The sequence below is a fragment of the Mchenga conophoros genome, linkage group LG5, assembly GCF_057382185.1.
Source record: "Mchenga conophoros isolate Kocher_MC1m ecotype Shallow Benthic linkage group LG5, M_conophoros_male_GT1.1, whole genome shotgun sequence".
Lineage (NCBI taxonomy): Eukaryota > Metazoa > Chordata > Actinopteri > Cichliformes > Cichlidae > Mchenga > Mchenga conophoros.
The window spans coordinates 2,862,441-2,874,513 of NC_140530.1; the positions used below are offsets into that span (position 1 = coordinate 2,862,441).

At 41.1% G+C, this 12,073-nt stretch overlaps 1 protein-coding gene across 4 annotated transcripts in view; it reads right to left on the bottom strand.

Annotated features, from left to right (window-relative positions):
* Window positions 1–12,073, bottom strand: part of LOC146573582 (calcium-dependent secretion activator 1-like) — a 329,487-nt gene that overhangs the window by 237,427 nt on the left and 79,987 nt on the right. For all 4 annotated transcript variants that reach the window (XM_085272827.1, XM_085272826.1, XM_085272828.1 and 1 more), the window contains exons 4-5: window positions 1,806–1,886; window positions 947–1,183 (exon numbers count right to left, since the gene is read on the bottom strand). In XM_085272827.1, the coding sequence (XP_085128953.1) occupies window positions 947–1,183; window positions 1,806–1,886 (318 nt within the window). The remainder of the gene's footprint in view (window positions 1–946; window positions 1,184–1,805; window positions 1,887–12,073) is intronic.

Below are 12,073 nucleotides of genomic sequence, written 5' to 3' on the forward strand. Positions count from 1 at the left end.
GGGCTCAGAGAAGAGCTAAAGAAGATGTGAAGGGTGAAGGTAACAGTGGTCCGAGTGGTAATCGGAGCACTAGGTGCGGTGACTCCCAAACTAGGCGAGTGGCTCCAGCAGATCCCGGGAGGAACATCAGAGCACTCTGTCCAGAAGAGTGTAGTCCTAGGAACAGCTAAGACCCTCAAACTCCCAAGCGTCTGGTAGAGGACCCAAGCTTGAAGAACAGACTGCCCGCAGGGGCGAGTGGGGAATTTTTTTTATATGTATATGTATATTCGGCCCTCGCACTTAACTAGGCAGATTGATAACCATCATGACGCTTGCCCATCAATAGAGTTGGACTGTAGTGGAGTGGAGTGTAAATAAAAAGGCTGAATAGCCTTTATACAAGCACACACACACTTCTTAGCATTGCAGCTCTAATCCAGCTAATTAGAGTTAAGCTAATCCATTTGCTAATATAATAGCTAAACCGTGAGCTACCAGGAATGGGAAATACAGTGAGGAAATGGATTTGAAAATGAGAAATGGAATCGCCATTTTAAATTTCAGAAATATATCTTTGATTTGTTTTTAATTAAATGACTTCTTTTCTCTTTTTAATTGTATTTTTTCATTTGAAGTAATTCGTTTTGAAATATTGATATAAAAATATATAAATTGATTTATAAATAGTGATTTTATTTTAAATTCAATTGTTAAATAATAGTAATATTTAAATAAGTAAAATAATTGTTTAAAATAATAATTTACTAACGCATATTTTATTGCCGATAACTGATAACCAGGATAGATAGGCAGGCAGACTAACAATTCAAAGGAATTAGACTACTGGGAACCGGTTCTCTACAACAACTGGTTCTCGATTATGTGCACTCTGCTGTATTTGCACCAGTAAAATGACACAGCAAGACATCATTCTACAAACGGTTTCATAGGTCTCTCCACCTACCTCCAGGGTGAAGGACAGCACTACATCAGACTTGGACAGCGCATTCTCATCCTCCTGGCCCATGTCCATGATGGAGGTGTTGTGGCCTCGTTTTAGCTTCTGCAGCTTGAACTCTCCTCCTTTGGACACTGGCATGCTTTCCAGGTTTGCCATCAGAAGGTTGACAGAGGATCGCAGCTCCTCAATGTACATGGCCTCCATTTCTCTAGAGACAAACCGAGGGAACTTCCCCCCATACTGACAAAAATGGGAAAGCAGCCAATTAAATAATGAACATGATCCAACAATCTCCCTTGTGTGTTCAATAAAGTATCTATCTATTTGTTAAATTTTGATAAAGTCTATTCCAGCTATCACAGGGCAGGAATAAGGGTACAAGACAGGTTGCCAGTCTGTTACAGGACTAAAATGGAAATGGAGACAGCCATTTCTGCTCACACCTACTGCCAATTTTGCCAGTCAGTCTAACATTCATAACTTCAGACTGTGAGAGGACGCTGGAACATATAAACTCCACAGAGAAAGGCCCCAGCCAGCTAGCAGATTTGAACCATTACTATTACCATCTATTAATGTGGGTTCTACCTTATAATATAAAGCGCCCTAGGATGACTGTTGTTGTGATGTGGAGCTGTATAAATAAAATTGAATTGAACCTTCCAGCTACGACATAATGGTGCTAACCACCAAACCACCGTGCTGCTCATTTCTAATAAATGTTATATAAATGTAAAAATTTAACTGAGGAAAAATGTCTGTATTTATATCATATGTTGAAATATAAAATAAGAGTCAATCCTGACCTATTATTATTATCCTAACCCTATTATTAATCTCCTCAACCATCCAAATGTCTTACCCGAGCAATCTGGTCTGCCATTTGAAGTCGTCCATCCAGCTCTCTTCTGATCTGTGCTGCCTGTTCATCTGGGTTGTCCAGCTGGGGAAACATATTACACATATTGTGCATATTGCTCTTTTTAAACAAAAAACTCCCAAGTACACTAATAAGACACAACCTCATGACCACTGACAGGTGAAGTCAATAAAACTGGCATGGCATGGCACGCGAGATATATTGGGCAGTGTGCTCTGTAGCTAGAATGTTTTCAATTTAGAAAATAATCGGTGCAAATTAATTAAATTATCTTGAATAAAGAAAACAGTGTTTGAATATTAGTTAAATGTCAGTGCTGTAGTTCAATGACTGAAAGTTTAGATGGAGAAAATAGGTGAGGGGATTTATTCAGTACTAGCTGCCTCAAAGCCCTCCAAATGTCTACCATACTTCCTCTGATAAAAGCCAGGGCCCCAGGTAACCTTGCAGGACTGGTAAATGACCTGGTAAAGGGCCTGCATTTGTATAGCGCTTTACTTTGTCTCTAAGGACCCCAAAGCCCTTTACACCACATTCAGTCATTCACTCATTCACACACACATTCACACACTGTAATCATCAGCCCCACTCGTTAAATAAATAAATGTAAATGGATTGATAAAAAATAATTAAAACAACACTGTCATTTCTGCCATTTGAAGTTTTGCTTCAATGTACAAATCACAAATATGAAATACAACAGCATGCGGGACAAGCTTTGGGAGAGGCAGTAGGAAAGTAGGAAACCAAAAGGCAGAGTAGACCCTAGAAAGATTGTAGAGCTAACACAGAGAGACAGGCAACCATTTGCACTCACATTCACACCTATGGGCAATATAGAACCAGCTAAATCCCACTAACAGCATGTGTTTGCACTGGATTATCAGACTCTTCCAGGGCAGTAGGTCTCAAAATAGTAGGAAGGTAGAGTAGGTCAATTCAATTCAATTCCATTTTATTCATATAGTGCCAAGTCAAAACAACAGTGGGCTTAAGGTGAACCCTACAATAATACAGAGAAATGCCAACAATCACATGACTCCCTTTGAGCAAGCACTTTGGCGACAGAGGGAAGGAAAAAATCCCTTTTTTATAGGAAGAAACTTCCATCAGAATCAGGCTCGCTAATGGGTCATAGATTTTTACAATTTTAAGTTGTTTTTTTTTATTTATGTGCTCAAATATAGGACATATGCATATTTTAAGTACTTCAAAATCTAAATGACAGATTGTGATTAATTTTGACAGTAAGAAATACCACTGAAAATGTAGTTTATGAGATATTCATGTACAAACATTGCATTACATTTGGTGTGAAAAAACAGGCCTGAAAGTTGGTAACAAAGGGGTAATGGTAGAGTAACAAGGGGGAAACAAGTGGGTAATGATGTGGTAATTTCTATGTTATTACTATTCAATTAACAAAGTAATAACCATGTAATATCCACGTAATATCATGGTAGCAACAACGGTTACGGTTGAGTAATATTATTTATGAACTTTATGTAATAGGATAATAATAGCCCCAAAACTGGGGGTAACAATGTGGACATACAGCTTGGTAATAAAGTGGTAATTGTAGGGTAACAAAAAGGAAACTAGAACGTAATAATGTGGTACTTTCTAAGTTATTCCCACTCAATTACCTCTGGTAGTTTCTGTGTAATAAGCAGGAAATATAGCTGCAAAATGCAAAACCTGAGTGTTTCTATTTAATAGCATTAATAACCTGTTAAAGCAAACTAAAAAAAGTGTGTGATTATTATCTAGTAACACATGTGGTAGGTTCTGTATAATAAGCATAAATAAAAACAGCGTGCAAAGAACTGGCTGCCAGTAGGTGGCAGACTGCTGCTGTACTGGAAATCTCTTTATTTTATGTATTAAACGCATCACTAATAGTAGTAATACTTTCTCAACTCAGTGTAGAATAATCACTCTTGACACCAGTTGTATGCATGTAAAATGTTATCAGGTGGGCCACAAGGTTTATTGCCTTCTCACAGTGAACCCATTGAAGACTTAAGGGTCTCCAGACATCCTGTTGTAAAGGAGGTGACAGTTGGTGACAGTTTATCTTTCTTAGACCAGGAGAGGGTCAAGGGTGAGCTGGAATGAAGAGATAAGGATATATGATCTGCTGTGGAATGTTCTTTGTTTAAGAGTGTCTGTGTCTGTGTGTGTAAGGGCAGTGGCCACAATTCAGAGATCACCCTAGTGTTTGGCTCCATATTGCAATATGTTTATTAAGTCATTTCAAAACGCTCACTGGGTACGTTGCAGGTTATTGTTAAAATTTCCATAACACTGCCTACTGGGAGTCTGCACTTTCAATTTTATCCCTGGAGAAAGACAAAGAAGAAGTAGGGTGCCAGGTTTCCACTTTAGCCACCGTTTGCCTCCATTTTGGCTTGCCTTGTAGAGCCATGCTTACATAAACCAATGGATTATAACAATACATTTGGAATCAGCTTATACCACATACCACAACTTACACCACTAACAGTGTAGCTAACAGTAGGTTAGTAGCTAAAGTTAGCTTACCTAAAAATACTTAGAGTACTTCTAAAAACTAAGGTTGCATAAAAGTAAGATTGTCGTGACCTGACCATTATTGGACAAAATTTATTCCAACATCAAAATGGGCTACAGGGCCAGACCTTTGCCACATCTGGGTCAGTCTGACCACTTGTCACTGTTTCTAATCCCTGCATATGCCCCCCTCAAGAAAACTGCTCTTACCATCACAAAGAATATTACCATATGGCCAGAGGGTGCCTCTCAGCAGCTGCAGGACTGTTTTGACAGGACTAACTGGGATATCTTTGAACATCAGGACTTGGAAATGTTCACAGACAGTGTCCTCTGCTATATAAAACATTGCATAGACACTGTTACAGCAGTCAAACGGATCCGGGCTTATCCCAACCAAAAGCCCTGGATGACCCGGGAGGTCAGGCAGCTGCTGAAGGAGAGGAACATTGCGTTCAGGTCTGGCAACAGGGATTACTACACCACAGCCCGATCCAACCTGAAGAGAGGCATCAGAGAGGCAAAGGGGGACTATAGGAGGAGGATTGAGGACCATCTGAAGAGTAATACCAGCCAGCAGGTGTGGCAAGGCATCCAGCACCTAACCAACTATAAGATCAATCTCGGAGCTGCGGACGGTGACCTGGAGCTGGCAGAGGAGCTGAATATCTTCTTCGCCCGCTTTGAGACCAGGGTACCGGAGGTATTGGAGCCACAGCAGCAACACGCCACCCATAGCAGCACCACCCTCACCCTGGAAGAGCACGAGGTGAGGCGCATGCTGCAGGCTGTTAACCCGAGGAAGGCGGCGGGTCCTGATGGTGTGCCAGGTCGAATATTGAGGGATTGTGCAGAACAGCTGGCTGGGATCTTCACCAGGATCTTCAACAAATCCCTCGCACAGGCGACTGTCCCACTCTGCCTGAAGTCCTCCACCATAGTCCCCTTGCCTAAGAAGCCCCACATCACCGGCCTGAATGACTACAGCCCGGTGGCACTCACCCCAGTGGTAATGAAATGCTTTGAGAAGCTGGTCCGCAGACACATCACAGCAGCCCTGCCCCGCAGCCTGGATCCACACCAGTTTGCCTACAGAGCAAACCGGTCCACGGAAGACGCTGTAGCCACAGCACTCCATGCTGCATTAACTCACCTGGAAGAGCATGGTAGCTATGTGCGGATGCTCTTCGTGGATTACTGCTCAGCTTTTAACACCATCCTTCCACACAAACTGGTGGCCAAGCTACAAGACCTGGGGCTTCCATACAGCACCTGCATGTGGATCAACAGCTTCCTCTCGGGCCGTAGACAGAGAGTCAGAGTTGGCCATCACACATCCTCAGCCCTGAGTCTCAGCACTGGCTCACCCCAGGGCTGTGTGCTCAGTCCACTGCTCTACTCTCTCTACACACACGACTGCACTCCTCGCCACCACAGCAACATCTTTGTGAAATTTGCAGATGACACCACAGTGGTGGGGCTCATTTCCAAGGGAGACGAGTCTACGTACAGAGACGAGGTGGAGCAGCTGACGTCATGGTGTAAGGCCAATAACCTCCTCCTCAACAATTCAAAAACCAAAGAACTCATAATAGACTTCAGAAGGAAAAAGGCAGAGATCCAACCACTATTCATAAATGGGGACTGTGTAGAAAGGGTGGCAAGCTTCCGCTTCCTGGGAGTCAATATAGAGGAGAACCTTTCCTGGAGTGTGAACACCTCCGAGCTGCTGAAAAAGGCCCAACAGAGACTGTACTTCCTGAGAATTCTCAGGAGGAATAACATCACACAGAGACTGCTGGTGTCCTTCTACAGAGCCACCATTGAGAGTGTTCTAACTTACTGCATATGCATCTGGTACACTAGCTGCACAGGGGCTCAGAGGAAAGCACTCCAAGGGATCATTAACACCGCCCAAAAGATCACTGGCTGCCCTCTCCCCACACTGGAAGTTCTACACAACGCCCACTGTTTTAAAAAGGCCCAAAACATCATAAAAGACACCTCACATCCTGGCCACTCCCTGTTCGAACTGTTGCCCTCAGGCAGACGGTACAGGGCAATCAGAGCAAGGACTAATAGACTCAAACACAGCTGTTATCCAACTGCAATAACACATCTGAATACTACAAAAAAATGTCCATCACGCCACTCTTGTGTTAATCTATGCACGGTCTGAAGCATGTGTGTGGGAATGTATGTGAATGTTTTACTGTTATATCTTATTAGTATTTTAAGTATTCTATCTATTTTATTTATTGAATTTTATTGTTTTATTTATATTTTGATATTGCTAGGGATGATGCAATGATCGGGGACCATTCTTCATTTCGTTGTTCTCGTGACAATGACAATAAAGTTTCTGATTCTGATTCTGATTATTGTAAATATGGATAGAGAACTTGATGTGGTTAGTTATAGTTTCAAATAAGACATAGATATTTGCCCAAAAATTGAATATTCCAGTTTTCAGCTGAGAGGCTTGATCTTTTGATGGTCAGGGGTCAATCAATGATGAAGGTGGATCAGGGTCATGGTGTTGCGCCCCCCACAACCCTGAAGTGAACAAGCACGAGAACATGGATAGCATCTTATTTTTGTGTACTGGACTTTTTTTTAAAATTGCACCACTTTTTTTTCCCTACCTGAAATATATTTACCATATTATTTGCTGCCATCCACGTCTAAAGTATGATGTGAAAGATGGTGCTCTACACGCCTACGCCAATCTAATGTATTCATATGTGTTGTACATTTAAATATAATTATTAACATTTTGAATATGTGTTTCCAGTACATTACAGACTTCCTGATGTTTGTTTTAATCAATTAATCAATTAATAGAAAGTGGTACTAACACTTTATGCAAAATGGAGATGGTCAAGCAGGACTGGATGATCTGAGATAAATAGGAATCAGAATATTTCAATAATCCGTAAGGAAATTATCACCCATAGTAAAAACTTTTACTATTTTCTTACTAAAATAGTTATTTCAAATATAGTTGAAGAGTTTAAGTATCATAAGAAGTTTCTTATTTCAACTCATTTACCCTCTGCATATGATTGCATTTATATATTCTAGCTTTCTTGTACAAACAGTGAGTGTGCAAAGATAGGAAAACATCTGAAAGCTATAAGCTGGGGCCGATGTCTTTATTATCAGGCTGGTGCCTAAGTGACTGTGTAAAGAAACTTCACAGAAGAAAACAATTGTGCAGACAAAGGTTGTTTGTTTATATATAATGGTGGTGTAAAGACTGCTTTTGCCGTACCCATTTGCAAAAAATGTTTTTTAATTTTTTTCAAAATCTCAGAAAATCAGTTCCAAAGCTCTAATGCTTATTTTTTCACAACAGTCATCAGTTGCAAAACCTTTTTAGGGGGTTGTGTTGTTGTTTCCTCTTAAGTGCGCCTTATTCCAGGAAACAGATTTAGCTAAAAACTCTGAAGTTGTTAACACTGAGATGAGAGAAACTTAGAGTTGATGTTAACCGTCTTTATGGATCAGAAACTCAGAGTCAGTCACTAGAGTAACAGACTGACTGTTGGCAGATTTTTTTTCAACAAACACCTCTATGCTCTATTCGAGGAAGCACGTGGAAAAAACGTAACATTAAACTCCGAGTTGATTAAATCTGAGATCAACAACCGATCCGCTGTTCAGGAACAGGAAACTCACAGACTTACTTCAGTAACTTCTGAGATTTCATTTCATTGCTCTGTGTAACCATTTGTTACACAGTAACGACAGTTACACGACAGTAAACTTGAATCTTGAATCTTGAGTTTGTTCACTCAACAAAGTGTGTTTGTGTGTGCACAGAGTAAGAAAGGATTATCATTAGCGGAGCCCTGGTACTATGATTCAACATGGTAACACATAAATAAATAGCAGAGCACCTGCCAGTGCTGACTGAATGCATGTGAGTGTTTGATGGAAACCACTTAAGGACAGAAAAAAACCGCTTGTATGAATGGGTGAATGAGGAATACAAACCACGTTGCTCGTAGTAGAAAAATGATATATAAGAACCAAGCCATTTACAGAAATGTTGTTTGCATTTAATGACTAAATCTCAATCTGTAAAGAAATTTTAAGATTAAATGTAATCAGAACACAGACTGTTACCCCGGTAACTAGTGATGTGTCGGTCGCAAATGAAACAGCTCTTTGAAGTGTTTCTTTTTTTTTCTTTCTCTCACCCTCTCTCTCTCGCTTTTTTTTTCACTTCACACTGCATGTGAGCCTTGTGTTTGTGATGAGCAGAGAGGGGAGGGGCGGTAGGTACACTCGCAGCAGCAGTAGCACACAAACAGAGCAGGAGGGAGAAAGGGAAAGAGCCAGGGGCAACAGCAAGAGACAACATCAACACATTAGAAAGGTATAGTAATGAAAATGAGTGACACCAAGAAAAGAAGCAAAATCTGGAACCATCTCAATTTTATTGACAATGTAAAGGCAGCGTGTAGAGTCTGTAAGAAAAGGATATCAAATAGAGCCGGTTGGGAATGGGAAGATAAAACACAGTCAGTTGAGTGTGATATTAATGAAGGTGCCAGTGTGTCTACTGTAACTGTTGCTGCTGCTTCTGCTGCAGTATCTACAGCATCATGCAGTATACCACCACAAGCACATAAACCAACCCAGAGCTTTATGAGACAGTTTTAGCAGAAGTCTTTGATCCAAGCAAGACAGAACTCAACTGATGAAGAACTGGACAAAATCATTGCACTTGATTTCCAAAAAAATTCTGTTGAGGATTCAGGAAGTTTATTCATGCACTGAATCCTATTTTATATTGTTGTTGATAATAAATTTATTAAAGCAACAAAAAAACCTGAAGAGCTGCTTGGGAGCAGAAAGAGCCGGCTCCTTTTAGAGAGCCGAGCCAAAAAAAACCCCTAGCTCTCTAAAAAGAGCCGGAATTCCCATCACTACCAGTAACTGACTCAGAGTTGAAGTTAACTCTCTTTCTGTAACAAAAAACACTGCCAGGCACTTTTCTTTTAGTGGTTGGCAGCTGTTTCTTTTAGAGAAATGAAGGCTGTCATCTGTCAGTTACTGCTGACATTCGATCACTGGGAGCTGGGAAGATTAAAGCAGTTTTCTGCCTTTATGCATTTTTATCCAATAATGGAAAAAATAATAGATTTTTTGTTATCATTGTTATTGTTATTATTATAATTAGTGTCTTGGAAATTTTAGAAAAAATATTTAAAAACTGAAATGGTCATAATCTGCTGCAGAAACAGTTTTTATTTAATACAAACTAACCTGAGGGGGATCTGTGTCTGATCTGTTTCTCCACATATGACCTCCACTTTCTGTCTACCAAATTTTGTCTTGTCTGGTTGAAAAAGATATTGAGGAAACCTCTCTGAGGATGTCATTTACTGTGGACTGGAACACGGCTAGGGCATTTGTGAGGCCAAAAGCATCAGTGGGTACTCAAAGTGACCAAGGTGGCTTTAAAAGCCATTTTCTCATTCATCACCCAGTCGTGGGGTAAACAATACTGATGATAGTGCAAACTCCAAGAAGTAACCTTATTGTTAGCCCAGTCAATAGTGGGACTATGGGTCTGGAGCAAGGGAAATTTGAGTACCAGGGGGAGTAAGGAGATTAAAAATGTGCAACATAATGTAGTCACAGTGGTTCCCAGGTAATAACAGAGGACAGATTCCATATGGGTGATGGAAGGTAGTTATTATCCATTGATACAGTCTTCATATATGTGTCTTGGGTGGAGATGGGAAGGTCAAAACAGACATTTTGACGCTGTGTTGAGCTCCCAAAGTGCAGATGTTTCAGAACACTGCTCTGAAACGTAGTTTAAACCGATCGAATAAATGTTCTCAATTAAATGGATCGGTATAGCAAAAGCCACTCAGAAACTTTGGAAAACTCTCAGAGACCCAAAGCCACAGCTGAATCAGAGAGTTAACAGACAGCTCACAGGAGGAGGAAGTGTGATGGTCCGGGCCTGTTTGCTGGATCCAGGGTTGGTGACTTGTACATAGTGAGAGGCACCCTGAACCAAAACCACAGCATTCTGGAACATCATGCTTAGTTGGTCAGGGGTTCATCCTACAGCAAGATAATGACCCAAAACATAAGTCCAATCTATGCCAGAACTACCTCAGGAAAAAAGAACAAGAAGGTGAGCTTGAAAACACGGCGTGTTCAGCAGTGTCTCCAGACTTAAACCCCATCGAGCTGGTTTGGGATGAACTGGACAGAAGAGTGAAAGCAAAGCGGCCTACAAGGTCCACATTTATGGGAACATCTGCAACAGATATGGGAGAATATTTGATTTCTATTGTAGAAAGAATGCCACGTGTGTGTTATATATACCAGGACTTCTCCAACTCTGGATACTTTTAAAACTCGTCCAAAGACCCATTTTTAATCCTTAACTTTTAAGTCTCTATGAGTCTGTCATTATTTTATTCTTATTATTTCCTTGATTTTGCTTTCATTTAAAATTTTATCTGATTATTCTATTGTACAGTACTTTGGTCAACAGTTGTTGTTTGTAAAAGTGCTACATGAATTAAATTGATTTGATTTCATTTTGATTTAGTGTATTTTATAGCTGATTTAATACATGGGTCAAAATCGACCCATTAACATACAGTGGGGCAAAAAAGTATTTAGTCAGCCACCGATTGTGCAAGTTCCCCCACCTAAAATGATGACAGAGGTCAGTAATTTGCACCAGAGGTACACTTCAACTGTGAGAGACAGAATGTGAAAAAAAATCCATGAATCCACATGGTAGGATTTGTAAAGAATTTATTCGTATATCAGGGTGGAAAATAAGTATTTGGTCAATAACAAAAATACAACTCAATACTTTGTAACATAACCGTTGTTGGCAATAACAGAGGTCAAACGTTTACTATAGGTCTTTACCAGGTTTGCACACACAGTAGCTGGTATTTTGGCCCATTCCTCCATGCAGATCTTCTGGAGAGCAGTGATGTTTTGGGGCTGTCGCCGAGCAACACGGACTTTCAACTCCCGCCACAGATTTTCTATGGGGTTGAGGTCTGGAGACTGGCTAGGCCACTCCAGGACTTTCAAATGCTTCTTACGGAGCCACTCCTTTGTTGCCCGGGCGGTGTGTTTTGGATCATTGTCATGTTGGAAGACCCAGCCTCGTTTCATCTTCAAAGTTCTCACTGATGGAAGGAGGTTTTGGCTCAAAATCTCACGATACATGGCCCCATTCATTCTGTCCTTAACACGGATCAGTCGTCCTGTCCCCTTGGCAGAAAAACAGCCCCATAGCATGATGTTTCCACCCCCATGCTTCACAGTAGGTATGGTGTTCTTGGGATGCAACTCAGTATTCTTCTTCCTCCAAACACGACGAGTTGAGTTTATACCAAAAAGTTCTACTTTGGTTTCATCTGACCACATGACATTCTCCCAATCCTCTGCTGTATCATCCATGTGCTCTCTGGCAAACTTCAGACGGGCCTGGACATGCACTGGCTTCAGCAGCAGAACACGTCTGGCACTGCGGGATTTGATTCCCTGCCGTTGTAGTGTGTTACTGATGGTGACCTTTGTTACTTTGGTCCCAGCTCTCTGCAGGTCATTCACCAGGTCCCCCCGTGTGGTTCTGGGATCTTTGCTCACCGTTCTCATGATCATTTTGACCCCACGGGATGAGATCTTGCGTGGAGCCCCAGATCGAGGGAGATTAT